This window comes from Cheilinus undulatus, linkage group 14, assembly GCF_018320785.1.
Source record: "Cheilinus undulatus linkage group 14, ASM1832078v1, whole genome shotgun sequence".
NCBI classification, from domain to species: domain Eukaryota; kingdom Metazoa; phylum Chordata; class Actinopteri; order Labriformes; family Labridae; genus Cheilinus; species Cheilinus undulatus.
Window position 1 is genome coordinate 47,597,449 of NC_054878.1, and position 16,059 is coordinate 47,613,507.

Below are 16,059 nucleotides of genomic sequence, written 5' to 3' on the forward strand. Positions count from 1 at the left end.
TATATTGCTGTATCGATATTTTTTCACAGCTCTACTGTTGACACATTATGGCCACTATTAACCCCTTTTACCACTTTTTAAGCCACATTTCACAATGTGATATGCCATTTATGTCTCAGCTAACCCTTTTTTGCCAGTTTATATCAATTTTCATTCCATTTCACCACATTTTCACCTGTTTTGCAACTTTAACACCATTCCAGCCACTTTTGAATCCCCCTTTTACCACATAATATGTCCATTTTTGCCACTGTAATGTTTGACATTTCTAATCCATTTCTGCTACCTTTAAAATCTAATTTCACCACCTTTCTGACCATTTTTGGCATTATTAACCCATTTTAGCTATTATTAACATATTTTAATTCAGTTTTTAACATAAGGATTTATATTTTCAAGATTGCTACTTACTACACAAATGAATTAAAATGTTTCTTTGATAAGAGTGTTTATTATTCAGGTAAAATCTAAAATACCACAGCTTAACTTTACAATTGACCATGATTTTGCTGGCTCCCAGTTTGGCTGGGCCCCAGAAAGCTCTCCCATTAACCCCCTTAATGGGTGGCCTTGTCTGCACATGACTTTTCTTGAATGTACATGGCTATGTTCAACCATCTTCAGTCCCTGATCTGTGCCACCTTTATTTTGAAGGTTGTGGGCTGAAAAGTTTGAGAACCCCTGCACTAAATGATAAGGAAAGGAGCTTCATTGTTTCCTTTATTATCTCCTTTAGAATTGGAAACACTGGACCATCCTTTCACATCAGCTAACAACAGACTGGACTGAGATGAACTGCTCTGTGATTTTAGATTGTAGTGTTAGAGGGGCGGGGTCATTCCCCACTGTGGGCTGGTGACATCATCAGTCCACATATTTGCCCCGCCCGCATTAATCCCAGCCAGGAAAGAGGTGAAAACTTTCTAACAGTCTAAATCCAGAATTCAGTCACATGTAGATCTCAGAGTTTTCACATGTTTACAGCAGCCATATTCCAACATTTCTAGAGTGTTAGGACAAAAACTTTGGATTTGACTTTACAGGTTCTTTAAAGTGATCTGATGCTGTTCAGATGGCACAGAGTGTTGTTTTCTGACAGTTTAGACCTTTAACTTATCTCTGCAGTCTGGCTGATGATTAGCCAACCTCAGCTCTGTGTTTACACGTGCTGGTGGAATATCAGTCCCCGTGTTTCTGTCCACTGACCTTTGATAAAGATCTTATGGGTATGTTTACGTCAAAAACCTCATAATCTGCATTAACTGCATGTATGTTTTCCTCTCAAAATGATCAGCTGTTTGTTTTTATTTTCATAGCTGAATGAATCCTCTCAAAAATGCCATAAATCTGCCTTTTTGTTAATATGAAATTTATTTTTGCCACCTTAAAATCAAATTTTTTAAAGTTTGTCTAATTGTGTAAAAGTTTCTGACGGGGAGAATGACATCTACTCCACTTCCACAGAGCTCCCTGGTTGCTTTAACCTCTACAGCTTGTTTCTGTTTTCCTTTGTGTCGCCTTTATAGAAATTGATAAGAAATTAGGCTGGGAGTGTCCTATAAAGGGTTTAATTGGTTAATGTAATTCCAGATCTTTGCAGGAAATTCTCAGCAGGAACTTCTGTATTTTATTACAGTGAAAACAAGATTTTAAAATCTAAAACTCCTGAAAACTGCTTGATTTCTTCAAATTTAAGGTCATCTGTCAGTTTTGTTAACACATGCTTTCAGAGACAGAGATGTTTTACCCTTTCATTGATTTTATAAACCAATCATGATCAATATTTATATAAATTTTTTGGACCAAAACCCCCTCTTTAATGTCAAAGTGAAGACAGATTTCTACAAAGTAATGCAAATTATTGTCCATACAGTTGGTTCTAATAGTCTCACAGTTCGGGAAATGAAGATCACCTAAGTGCAGTGAATGTGTTCTCGTGATTGTAGTCTAAAGACACCTGTGTCCGGAAGCTCTAGTCACTGGTTCATCAGTATTCCTGGCTACCATTACACCATGAAGACAAAAGAATGCTCAGAGAAAAGCTAATTGAAAATTCTGAGTCAGGGGATGGATTCAAAAACATTTCCAAGGCTCTGATCATCCCCCAGAGTTCAGTTAAATCCATCATGAAGAGATGAAGGAATCTGCCTAGATCAGACCGTCCTCACAAACTGAGTGAGCGTGCAAGAAGGAGACTGGTGAGAGAGGACACCAAGACACCTATGACTACTCTGAAGGAGCTCCAAGCTTCTGCAGCTGAGATGGGAGAGACTCTGCAGACAAAAACTGTTGGCCGGGTTCTTCACCAGTCAGAGCTTTATGGGAGAGTGGCAAAGAGAAAGACACTGTTGAAGAAAACTCAGATTCAATCTGGACTAGAGTTCACCAGAAGGACTGTGGGAGACTCCATGGTCAAGAGGAAGAAAGGTCTTTGGTATGAGGAGACCAAAATGGAGCTTTTTGACCATCAGACAAGACGCCAAACACTGACATCACCACACACACACCATCCCTACTGTGGAGCACGGTGGTGGCAGCATCATGCTGTGGGGATGCTTCTCAGCAGCATCTTGTTGTGGGGATTCTCTCAGCAGCATCAGGCTGTGGGGATGCTTCTCAGCAGCATTATGCTGTGGGGATGCTTCTCAGCAGCATTATGCTGTGGGGATGCTTCTCAGCAGCATTATGCTGTGGGGATGCTTCTCAGCAGCATCTTGTTGTGGGGATTCTCTCAGCAGCATCAGGCTGTGGGGATGCTTCTCAGCATCCGGCCCTGGAAGGCTTGTATCCAGATGTTTGAGCCTGACTGAGTCCTATCCACACAGACTCAGAGCTGTGATTGCAGCCAAAGGTAACTCTACTAAATACTGAATAGAAGGAGGGAATATTTATGCAGTCACTTATTTTATATGACAGATTTTTATTTCATTTACATTACTTTGTAGAAATCTGTTTTCACTTTGACTTTAAAGAGTTTTTTTTTTTTTTGTCAAAGCCAAATTATTTTCACCATGATTGATGTATAAAATCAAGAAAGGATTAACATCCGAGGGGATGATTACTTTTTAAAGGCTCTGTAAATCTGACTGTAAAATCCTGTTTGCTGCTTTTAACTTCCTGTTTTCCTCTCCTACAGAAGTGACTTCACCACACAACAGGCTGTGGAGCTGGACAGCATCGTCCTCACGTGTCCCGAGACCCCAGGTACTCTCCACAGCTCCACAGACACTTAAAGAAGATTTCAGGAGATAGATTTAAGCTGTTTTGGTGGGAAATAGAGGGGTGGTGATTTAACCGCAGAGAGCTCTAATCTCAGCTGACATGCTGTGTTCCTCTTAGGAACAGATTTTATGACATGGGTTTGTCTGGTGTGCATGTTCAGTTATTTTAGTATCTGAGTTAATAAGAAGTGTTTGAGCGTGACAGTCAGCAGAGGTTGCTCCAAACTTTTTTCTGTTGTTCATTGTCATGGACTTTTCCCTCTTTAATATTGTCAACATAAAATAATGAAAGCGAATCTAAACAGTTGCATTCAATTTATAAAGCACCCTTTTCCTAAAAAAGAATAATCTTTAAGGTTATGTATTTTTATTGGCATTGAGAGGGACAAACACAGCAGCACAGCTTTCACTTCTCATGCCCTTTTTTATGCAGTGACAGCAGAACATAATTTGTCTTCAAGCAAGCAAATAAGATCTGTGCCTTTAAAGATATCATTTACTTTTTAAAGTATATTTTTAATATTAAGATGAAGTAGTTTAAAGACCATAGGTAATTCACAAGTTGTTAAAAGGCTGCACTGGAGAGCCCTGTACATTTTTGCCTGATCTGCAGGATTTCTGACTAATACTGCACGCTTTAGGCATCTGCACCTGCACAACTTTAGTCCATTCTAGTCTGAAGTTTAGATCTGCAAACACTGCATTCAATCTAATGAATTAGAATTATAAAACAAGGAAAGACATGTTGGTGTGGCGATCGCAACCCGTGCAACAACTCTGTCTGCAAAGGTGTGGAGTAGCCTCCAACCTATTTAGCTCCTATGTTAACAATATTAATAAAAATGAAATATAACAGACTTTATTTAGGCTAAGCATGGTTTAGCCTTGGGAAGTTTACTGTGTGATCTCTGAAATACTACAGAGCGTTCACCACCTGCTCTCATCATCCTGCTTTATTCTCCTCCAGGCTGTCACTCTTTTTGTACCAAGGTAAATGGCATAAGGAGGACTGTGTGATGGCTCAGCCTCTGTGTGCCCATGATTCCTTACAGCAGCTGCACACAGATGTGTGCAAAATAGTTAATAAGAACAAACTATTTCTTCAGTTTAAAATTAAAGCCACCATTTATGAGACCGTGTCTACAGTTTATGAAACTCTGCTCACATTTAGAAGCATGCTGCATCACACAAACAGCTGTAGCCCTCTGTGACTAACACAGTGAGACCAGCCTCACAGAGCGCAGAGAACAATGCAAGTTCAGTCATCTGCAGTGTTGAAGTCAGAGGTAGAGCCCACAGGCTACGGCATGACTACTAAAATGGCTACAAAATGACTAACAGCTTTTGAAATGTCTATCCTTTGAGAAATTTGGTCAGTGACAGAGAAATTTCTGTCAATGCGACCACTGGTCAGCAGCATCTGCAGGGCTAAAGATAAGCTGAACCTCCTTCCTGCTTTTGGTAGCAGAAGAAGAGATCTCAGGCCTCCACACTGAACCTTAAAGTCTCTCAGGGAGAAGAGAGGCTGCTACTACATGCTCTATAATGAAACAAAAACTGGGAATCATCTCTAGACCGTTACCCCATAAAATCAATAGGGGTGCAAATCACCAGTGTCATCCCAATATGATATGATACCGATGTTTTGGGCAAGGATAATATATTTTATATTATGATATCACAAAATCTGTCATGATACAATTTGGATTTGGTAGTGTCTGAAATATGTCCACACAGCCAGTAGAGGGGAGGATATCCTCTTTCCCTCAGCCGCAAAACTTAAACCCACTTCCGCTAGTTAGCTCCATGCAGCTAGCTCTTTGAGGGCGCTACCTGGGGCGGAAACTGTCAACAGGCATGCAGGGGGGAATTTCTAAATAAAAGCGTATTTCATGAATCAACCAATCGTTAATGTTGTTATACATCAATGAATCCTTACACCTCTAAAAATCAACATGGCAGTATAGCACCATGTACCTCTGGCTGATATTTGCAGGACAGACCACAGGGTAAACATTGTCTTTGGGCTCATCAGAATGGTGTTATTGTGATAAATATTACCCAAGTCATCAACATATACCCACATAAACTTTACCTGGAGGTCATTCCTAAATTGATATCCATATAATGATTTTCGAAGATCATGCTAATAATTGTACAATAATCGCATTGTCTGCTTGCATTGCCTCTGGTTTTTAAAGGGTCAAAATCCAGATTTTCTTTTTAATAATAGTTTAAATCAGTGTTGAAGTTGATGAAGTGAGTGAGTATTTATTATTAATAATGTATGGAATGCCATTCATTTCTGTCTAATTCAGCTGTTTTTGTTTGGTGTTTCAGAAGAGGAATCCTTGAACATTAAACGTCGTGTGCAGCAGAAGAGGAAACCGTTGGAGGATTGTTGTAGTTTTCCTTCACAGGTCAAAGCAGCAGAGGTAAGACTTTATTACCCAAAACTTTCCTTAAACATGTCAGGTATAACTCTGTTTGTAGGGTTGTTTTAGCTCAGCGCTGGGCATAAAATCAAGGTTTTAAAATACTTTTTATCATTACATATGAAAATGAGATAATGGGTGGGACACTCTCATTTGTATCAATATAGATAATGTTTAGTTGGAGGGAAAAAACACCTGGTGCTCAGTAAACAACCAATAACTTTAACCACTTTATATTATTAGAAATCAAACTGTAGTAAAGATAGATAGAAGCCTTTATTGTCATCACATGAATACATCATGCACATGCCCCTCCCAGCAAAACTACAAAACACACACACACACACAAATAGATTGTTTCCACTGAGCGGTCTGGTTCAGTTCGGAAGGGTACGGTACGCATATTTCTGCGTTTCCATAGAGAAAAGTTAGAAAAGGTCCTCGAAAACCGACCCGTACCGCCCCACTTTTTGGCACCCTTCCGTAGGGGAACCAGTCTTGCCTATCCATCCCAAAGAGGGGAAGCTACGCACAACAACAGGGGTTTGCACTGACATCACGTCAGCACGCACATGTTGGCATGGTTTTTTTGATTCTCTAACCCTTGTGAAATAAAAGCTTTTTATTAACAATCCCTCTGAGTGCCTCCGATCTCCTCAGATAAAAATCATGTCTAAAGGCAGTATTGCATGGATGATGGGTAGTAATGAAAGGGTTAATGATTGTGTTGATTGGATGTTCTCAGGAAAGAAACTGTTCATGAGTCTGGTGGTATGAGATTTAATTGACCTCTATCCCCCCCTGGGGGCAGAAGGACAAATAGGTGATGACCAGGCTGAGAAGTGTCCGTAGTAATGTTTAGACACATTGGGCTGTTTTTAATTCTAAAAGCTGCAGGTAAACTCTGGTAAAAGCTGCACATATGGATGGCAACATTTGGGGAATTGAGTGGGAGCCTCGCCATTTCCTCTCTCTTTTTTGATTCAACTAGAGAGAGGAAATGAAGTTTCTAGACTTTTTGATACCACTGATCATTAAAATTATGGAAATATAATTTTGAGCAAGATGTAATATTTAAAAGTGGAAATGCCGCCCATGTTTTTGAACTTCCTTTTTTTTTGTTCAATTTTATGTGAAATTTTGCATCAAAGTGATTTAAATGGGTGATTAAACCCGACCCCTCCTCTCTGTCTCACTCGCGTTCAAATCTCATTTGAAACACCAAAGATTGCTCATTTATTATGTGGATATCAACAGACAGATGGGTGATTGATGATCCAGATCACCGCCTGTTGCTTTATTCTCTCTCGCTCGCTCACCTTCACCTGAAACCTCCCCTTTCTCTCCTCCTCTTGCACTGAAACCTGACCTTAAACACCGTAGTTTTTTGTTTTATTATGTGTATCAGCCATGGAAATATAACAGAAAAAGGCAGAAGTGTGTAGCTGACTCACAGGTCATAACAGAGACAGAATTAAAAAGTTGCTCTCAGCCTCTCCAACTTGGCTCAGCGCTATGACGCATGAGTGTGTGCTGTATGAAGCGCTCTGTTAGGATGGATCCAGCAGGATTTTAAAGGAGGCTTTCAGTATGAAACAATTTGCCAGAATCTACAAATTTTGCCAGTGAAGGCAAATAAAAACCCATCGGACTCAGCGTGACGTTTTTTGTGATTACGGATCAGAAAAAAATGGACCGATTGTGTAAAGACCTTAAGGCTGAACAACTCCTCGACATTTTCATTGGAAATGCAATTTGGCCTTCGGCAATCTTCAAATTGCAGCAGGTTTGGTGTTTCTTTGAGGTAAAATGTGTGTCAGCAATCCATTTCAAGTACCACTTTAATTTAAACATCTTTCAGCACTGGTGCACATTATATACAAATGTGGCTCCATTTAAACGGGTAATAAACAGGCTTTCCAACGGTATAAGATTTATTGCCAAGAAGCATTGTTAGAACAAAGAAATAATCTACCAAACACAAATTTCCTTCTTTTTTGTGCTAAGTTTATATGAGGTGATAATATGTCATAAGAATCCAGCTCTAAACAGAGTCTTTCCTCTGCAGCCTCTCCGGCCGACCGTCTACCAGTCAGTCTGCGTGAAGTGTAACAAACCCAGTGTGGACAGCAATAAGTGTCACACATGTGGGAACGGCACCACCATGCTTCCCTGTCAGCAGGTCACGCCGTCATCCCCGACCCCCAGACCCCCCATGAGATCCCAGCCTTCCCCGGGACCAAACAGCCTGCCGCAGAACCTCTACAAACCGGCCACAACCATGAGGGCGCCTCGCGGGGAGACCCTGCCGATCCGCATCATGAGCACCAGAGGATCCCTGACGCCTTTAAACAATGGCAGAACTCCACTGTTAGCGGGGACGTCGAGCTGCTGCGGGGCTAGAAACCCTACCCCTAAAGGGAAGAGGACGGCAGCTCAACTCAATGACCCCAGTGAGTCAGAGGAAGAAGAATGTCTTTATGCAAAAATATTTAAAAATACGGCCCATTTGACACCTCCAGATCCACATGTGGCAGAGGTTTTCAAACCTTTCTTTGTCCTAGGCACACCTAAGATCAAGCCAGAATCTCAGTGCACACCAAATTCATATCAAATTCATGCAAAACAGCCTTTTTAACAGCTTTACTGTATCTTAAGTAGGGATGCATAATGGATTTATGACGTTATTTGATATGAGGATATATTACAGATCAATCTTAGCCAATACTGATATTAAAATATGAAAATCAAACCAAAAATATCAGCCCTTAAAACATGTTTCAAGATAAAGGAATGGGAAAGAATAAGAACAAAGACTCTAGCTGACAGAGGTTTGTTTTTCCTGACTAAAATTCTACAAAGCAGCGTGGAAATACGGATGATATTTACAGCTGATATAGGCCGATAGTTACAGCCAAAATAAGCAGATATCTACAGACAGTAAAGGCTGATAGTACAGCAGATTTAGGATGAAAATTGGAGCCCATATTGGCTGGTACTTAAAGCCATTCTTTACAGACGATTTAAATAGATTGAGTCCGTTACTGGCAAATTATGTAGACTGATGTTTGCAGATGATGTAGGCATACAGCTAATATATGCTGATAGTTACAGTCATTAAAGCCTGATTTTTACACCTGATACACCCAAAAATGGCAAATGTTTACAGCCATCTATTCTGATATTTAAAAACAAAACCACTAAATATTTTGGCCAATATACTACTAATATATTGCCACAATATATATTTGATATAGTCCAATATTCACAGCTGATAAAGACTGACATGTACTCATAATATAGGCATATATATAAACAGCCAATATAAGCTGATAATGGCAGCCGATACGGCCAATATTTAGAACCATTAAAGCGCAATATTTTCAGCCAATGTGGCTGATGTTTACAGCCATTGCAGGGCATTATTAAAAGCCATTACAGCCCTATATTTAGAACCAGTAGGTGGATGTGTACAGACAATATAGGCTGATGCTCACAGCAAATACATGCTGATATTTACAGCTGATATTGGATGGTATTTACAGCCATTATAGCTCAAGATCTACAGCTGATTTGGCCAATTTTACGGATGATATAGGCAGATGTTTTCATCCAGTATAGGCCAATATTTATAACCAATATCAGCCAATATTTACAGTCTGTCAGACAATACTAACAGCCGATATAGGTTGCTATTTACAGTTGATATTGGCTGATATTTACACCCCTAAATGGCTGATACTTCTGAAGGATAGTTTCAGCTGATATTGGTTACATCGGCAGCAGAGATTTTCACATCTGAGCAAATATCTGCTGATAATGATGTCGATAATATGGGCACTTCTTGTTTTTAGTTATTGTATGGTTGTATTGGTGGATGATATGGTTGTCTAGTTTCCCACAACATACTTAATCTTGCCTCAGGCTACCCGGTGTGCCTCGCCACACTATTTGAAAACTACTGACTCATGGGGATGGATCTGAGTACTAAAGGAAGACGCAACATAACCAACCAAAGCTTTAACAGTCCAGAAAAATTTAAACAACTGAAGCCGGCCCAGTTTTTAAAGTTTGTAAGCAGAATTCTTTGACCTTTCCTCCCCAGTTGTCCTGTCCAGTGATGAGGAGGAGGAGGCTGACAACGCCAGCACAGGGAGCGTCAACAGACTGGACAGTGTCTCTCCTAGACCCGCAGACTCGGCTCACTCCTCCCCAGCGCCCTCTGGAGGCCGAGTGGAGGCTGCAGTGAAGAGTCCAGGAGAGCAGGAGGACCTGGGTGCAGAGTTCTTCGAAGATGTGAATATGAAGATCACGATACCACGGAGAGCACGGATGAAGGACCAGGTGAGACTCCTTTGGTCCAAAACTGCCTGATTTTTAAGTTTTTCTATAGAATCTTTGTCGTTGGAGTTTATTTTTCATACAACCTCTTAGCATCAGTAATAACTGCCCTTTACTGATTACTCCTAAGACGTATCTGATGAGGCAGAGCAGTGCTGTCAGTTTTTACCAGAGGATTTTATAGGTTTGGTTCCTAGTTTTCAGTAGAGTGGAATGAAATGCTCCCCCTGCTGGTCCTTTAGTTTATCCTGTTATTTTGCAGTTTGGAAACCAGCCCCCGGAGCAGTTAACTCCAAAGACGAAGAAACCCAAAATCTTGCCTGACAAGTGCGACAGCATCATCCTGGAGTGTCGCAGCGTAAGAGTTGGTACTCTGCGCAGGATGGTGACCAAACCTGTGGTTGTGAGTAAAGACACATTTAAAAACAAAAAACTCAATCATGTCAGTCATTGTAAAAACAGAATTAGTTAAAATACATCCAGATTTAAAACGTCTACAGCGCTGTAGGCTGTTTGTGACCCTGAATGCTCCATGGCGGGCAGGAAGTGGGGGCCATCTGTTTGGAATGATGGGAGGGGAGGAGAGTTGTTGGGAAAATTTCTGCATACACTGGCTATGATATTGCAAATTACTCCTGCGTGTCCTGAAAACCTTCTAGCGTCTAGCATTCAGTGTTAATTTTGGCAGATAATTTTAATTTTAGTCATAGTTTTAGTCTTTAAATGACATGCATTTTAGTTTTAGTCACATTTTAGTCATTTTTATCCTCTTGGTTTTAGTCTAGTTTTAATCCATAAAAAGTCCTCACAATTTAGTCTTTAGATTTAGTCCAAGCATTTATTTTCTTGCCTAAATCTGGTACTAAATCATGGTAGTGTGTTCTCTGCACTCTGCCAAACCTGGGGTCCCTGCTTTCTACAGCTGAGAGGCAGAATAGATACAGATGCATTGTTTTTTTGACAGATTTACCCACAGAAATACCACGGATTTTGAATGTCCAACGAGAGCTACATTACATTTTAGTCTAGTTTTAGTCATCTTGATGAAAACTAAACTTACTTTTTGTCAGTTGTAGTCATCACAGATCTATTTTTCTTAATCTTAGTCTAGTTTTTGTCATGAAAAAAGGCTGTCGATGAACATTTTTAGTAGGGCTGTAGTCAACCAAAGAAAAACTTGGTCAACCTAAATCGCACCCAGGCACCAATTAATCGATTGGTCATTCAGGTAAAAAAATTTCATTAATTATAAAAAGTGACCTTGTTGGGGACTAATTCAATCCATCCAGGCTCTTCACTGCACCTGCTTGGTACTCTAAATGATCCTAAAATGAACGTAAAAAGCCTTTGGAAGCATTAATTTTTGGCTCATCACGTCTTACTATTTAATATAATTAACTGAGAGACAATCAGCGCGCACCTGCCTTTGATCTCCGTGATCCCGGCGAGGTAACTCTGTAAACTCATACAGCCTACAAAATAACCTCAGATCATCTTTTTTCATTCCTTTGTAACAGTAACTAATAACAGGATCACTTGATCCAGCCCGCGCTGTGTCATTTACGAGCATAAAGCAGGCAGCATGCAGCGTTTATTTACAGAGGTGAGAGGAAAAAAGTTTGCTTGTTGGGACTTAATGACCAGCAGACATCGCCTTTTATCAACACTCCTTTCTGTGTGACTGTAAGAGAAGCTAACGCTAACGTGAACACTTTAAGGAGATTATATATCGACATTATACTACGCAGCCTATTTGCCGACAGGTGAATTAAACTGACCGCGGGAGTTGATACAGTGAGGGAGGGCAGAGCAGAGAGACTCAGCAGCGCCACTTCAATACAAACAGCCTGCAACTTTGTGACAAGTTGATGTGTTCTGTCTGAGCATTAATGCTGTAAAATATCTGAAAATATCCCACTCTGGTAGCTTTCTGTGCTTCTCGTTCTCTGTACGTCTCTCTCTTAGCTGCTCACACGCTTTCCGATCAATTAATCGACCAATCGAATTAACACTGCTAGCATTTTCTTGCTAGGTAAAGGGAGACACAGGCTTTGGGAGTCTTTTCTGAGCTTAGAGGCTATCTGAGCCCCTTCAACATAAAAAAGTAATATACTATCAACTAGAGCCCGACCGATATGGGATTTTTGGGACCGATACTGACACCGATATTAGGGGCTTAAAAAAGCAGATGTCCGATATAGTGGCCGATAACCGATATATCGGCCGATATATAAAATAAGAACATTGATATACACAGGATATATACTGTACATGAACACAAATTTTTATATTTATATTATCTTTGTTTATTTCACAAAGATGCAACTTAGACAACGTTTAAACGCTGTATAACAGTCTTTTATTAGATAATGGTCTGGTTTATCAAACAAATATGGCTGCCCACTGAAGAAAGTCAAAGTACATGATCAAAAATGGATTAAAAATGGATAAAAAGACAATTATTATAGGATGTAACGCTGTGGACTTAATCTCCAAAGACCCCGAAAAGTCACCAAAGTTCCTAACTCACTACAATGGTGTCCTGTAGAGCTACGGAGACATCTATGGTAGCAAACAAAGAGTAAGTTTCTATGACTTACAGTTCAAAAGTTATCAATATTTTTATAAACTGTGTCACGTATTGTTGTATAGGACAACACTGTCCTCAGAGACTCCAGAAGGTCAGCCAAGTTTTGGGCTCACTAGAAACTGTTCTGTGAGAGCTACGAATGCTTGGAAGACATGATTAGAAAGGCACAACGGATCCATGCCATGTGAACTCTAAGGTTTAATATATTGGCTACATATTGGCCGATGTTGATTAATCTGTGATTCGCTATTACCGGCCTTATTAATCGGCCCGCCGATTAATCGGTCGGGCTCTACTATCAACAGAATAAACCTTGTAGGTGAGTAATGATGAGCCATTCACGAATGAGCCTGTCCTACTGAACAGCTCTTTAATGCGAGCTGCTGTAGCTAGCTCCTGTTTGAGTGCCAATTTCCTTCCCTCCATCCTTTGTCCTTGTTTAATCCACATTTTAAAGCCAAACTGGTACCAGATGAAGAGCAACCAGCTCTACTGAGCTGAGCCACATGACCTGGAGCTCTAAAAAAGAGATGGATTTCCCCTCACAACGTGAGATACTGGACAAACATCAGCTGAGGAAACACGAGTAAAATCAGAGTTTAATGAGCTAAACCAGGACATAACTGGACTGGACCAAACCGCTTTGCGGTACCAGATTATACAGGAGAGTTGCTGAAAACCACTTGGCCATTCTTTAAACGTGAGGTTTTTAAACTTTTTTTTTTTTAAGTTTTAAATATTTTACAGTCAGGTCACAAAAGCAGCTTAAAATTCAAGAATGTTTTATTTTCACATGTTGAATGTTTGGCATGGTTGTAATCAGCTCAGAACATGGTGTTTGGTCGAGTTTCTCTGTGATTATGTGGGGAACCCTCCACTGCTGCGTGCCGTCATCTGCAGAGAACCTGTTTGATCACATCTAAATAACTGAATTTCTACAAAGGAATTAGCATTTTAAGTGAAAAAGAAATGTACAGAAGAGAAATAACAGACACCTTTTCTTGTCTTTTCAGTTTTCCATCGACAACATACAGCTGGAAACTGAAGGTAAGAACCTGCACAGGTGAATTTATTAAATAAAAGCTTACAGAACGGTTAGAGCAGTTTCAGCATCACGCAACATTCAAAGTTCAGCCCTATTTGTTCCATCTGCAGTCTTTAAAATGTGCCAGAATTTCTGTAAGAAAATACACAAAGCCACTAGGGGTGTATGTTCTGCAGAAAATGCAAATTTCTCACACTCATTTACATCAGGGGTGTCCAGACTTTCTCCACTGAGGGCCACTTTCAGAAATATTTAAGGATGTTGGAGCCACTTTAATATCCACAAGGTGAGGTACACAACAGTTATAAAGTCAGAGGCAGAATAAAGGAGGAGCTGGGGTGGAGGAGTTTTGCAAGAGCAGCTTGCAGAGAGAGTGGCAGAGCCTGGTCAGGCAAAAGTAGTGTGAATAAGGCAACATGCTAGGCAACGTGCTTAGGGCAAATCAGCTGGCTGTCAGCTGATGAGGGCTGGCATTAGATCAGCTGATCGGGCTGATCAGAGCTTGACTCCATACTGCCTGAACTAACACTAAAAGCTCGATTTAATGGCTAACAAGGCAAACAAATTCCAGGTTTTTGGGGATGCCATTTAGATTTCAGGGGGCCCCTGGGACATTATTGATGCTGCTATGCCACCCAAACTCATCAGGGGGTTAGGACACAAGATGTTATTATTCTGACTGCCAACAGTTTTACTTTGTACTGTATGGTCTTAGCTTAGTCAAAAAAAAAACACATCAATAAATTCTTCTTGTTGAGATGTTGGTTTACAGAACTGGCACGGTGGCACGGTCTAGTGTCGAAAGTAAGAGCACAAGCTCCATGTTCAAATGTGGGCCATATGTCATTTTATATCCAGAATTTGCTGCTGGCCGATCAAAATTGGACTACGTGCCACATTTGGCCCCTGGGCCATAGTTTGGACACCACTGATTTACATTTAAAGGTAAAAAGAAGCATATCTTTTCTCGAGTGAAGAGATATAAAGGTGTTTTTAAGTGCTCACTGTTTGTTATACCACTTTTTTATGGTAGTTAGCAGACAGCTTACAGTGTCAGCATCACTGCTATCTGGTCAAAGTACTACATTACAACCAGGCAACAATAATGGATAAAAATCTAGCTTTAAGATGAGATAAAAGTTGCATGAATACTTAAGATTTCACGAGTTAATCCTATGTGACCGTTCCAGAACCATGTCCTATCCTTAGCAGTAACGTACTAGCCCCAGTGATTTAGTTTCAACAATCCTGATCAATAACTTAGTCCTCAAGAGGACTTCCTTGGCCATGTTTTTGTAGTTTTTATCACCCTTTTAGTTGTTACTGGACCACAAATGTAAATGACTAGCATCACATAGCATTCCTGCTTGTTCTAAGATTCTAGTATGATGAAAAATCCCTCAGGATATCTCCTCTTAATGCAGAGAGGTAGTACATGAATCAAACTAAATCACTCTTAATGTCAGTATTTGGACTCTCTCTGGAATTCTTCTGCTTTACTCTCATTGTCCTGATCTTTTTTTATAGCATGCATGTCCATCTAAAGCCTGATATCCGTTTTCAGGCTCGGAGCGCAACACCGTAGAGAAGGTTTGTCTGCAGGCGGCGGGGCTGATCAGCTGTGAGTGGTGCAGCGTACGGAAACTTCCGGTCTTGTTCTTCCAGACGACTCCAGAGGAGTGCGTCCGTCTGCGTACGCAGCTCAACATGTCAAAGGAAGAGGGAGGCCAGTGGTACGACTGTTCAGGAGATCGTGAGTACGACACGACAGTCACGTGAATATTAACGCATCTCTATGTTATTTAGACTCTGCAGAGTTTAAGTCTTCACATCTGTAGATTACAGTCAGAATCACAGCTGTGTGTTTGGATTGAATTATTTCTCTTTATAACATTTTCAGCTGCAGAGTTTTAATAAACCCTTTCTGTATGGTATGCTGCATCCCTACCAAGAGCTTCATGTGCTCTTTTCATGCAGAGTCTGATGAGAAGTACATCGTTCTGATCTTTGAGAACGGCCTGGGGATGAAGGAGCAGATGATCCTGGAGGACATACTAGGAGAGATCGGCAGGGCAAACAACCTGAACAATTTCCCCACCAAGCTGACCTTCGAGGAAGCCAACATCCGATTGGTCAACTACAACAAGGCCTCCAAACAGAAGGAGGAGAAGGTGGGCGAAGGAACATCGATTCAGTAACAGTCGCTGTTTGACTCATCAGTTTATTTTCAGTTAAAAAATCTGACATCTCTAAGATATGAAAATTAAAATTGTGTGAAACAGACAAAGCTCATAGTTAAGGAGCTGAATGAAGGCACACTCTCTTTGCCTCATGGATGAAATGATGACATATTCAGCTGATGGTGTTTTTTAACTGTCCTGTTAAAGCAAACAAAAACAGATTAAACAAAAGTTCATAAAAATGTTC

At 40.5% G+C, this 16,059-nt stretch overlaps 1 protein-coding gene across 4 annotated transcripts in view; it reads left to right on the forward strand.

Annotated features, from left to right (window-relative positions):
- Positions 1-16,059, forward strand: part of senp6a (SUMO specific peptidase 6a) — a 40,483-nt gene that overhangs the window by 16,275 nt on the left and 8,149 nt on the right. For all 4 annotated transcript variants that reach the window (XR_005992862.1, XM_041805664.1, XM_041805663.1 and 1 more), the window contains 8 exons: positions 3,137-3,204; positions 5,562-5,656; positions 7,725-8,109; positions 9,762-10,000; positions 10,260-10,400; positions 13,601-13,634; positions 15,197-15,385; positions 15,610-15,803. Coding sequence is in view for 3 of the 4 variants with exons in the window: in XM_041805664.1 (XP_041661598.1) it covers positions 3,137-3,204; positions 5,562-5,656; positions 7,725-8,109; positions 9,762-10,000; positions 10,260-10,400; positions 13,601-13,634; positions 15,197-15,385; positions 15,610-15,803 (1,345 nt within the window). In the remaining variant the exon portion in view is untranslated. The remainder of the gene's footprint in view (positions 1-3,136; positions 3,205-5,561; positions 5,657-7,724; positions 8,110-9,761; positions 10,001-10,259; positions 10,401-13,600; positions 13,635-15,196; positions 15,386-15,609; positions 15,804-16,059) is intronic.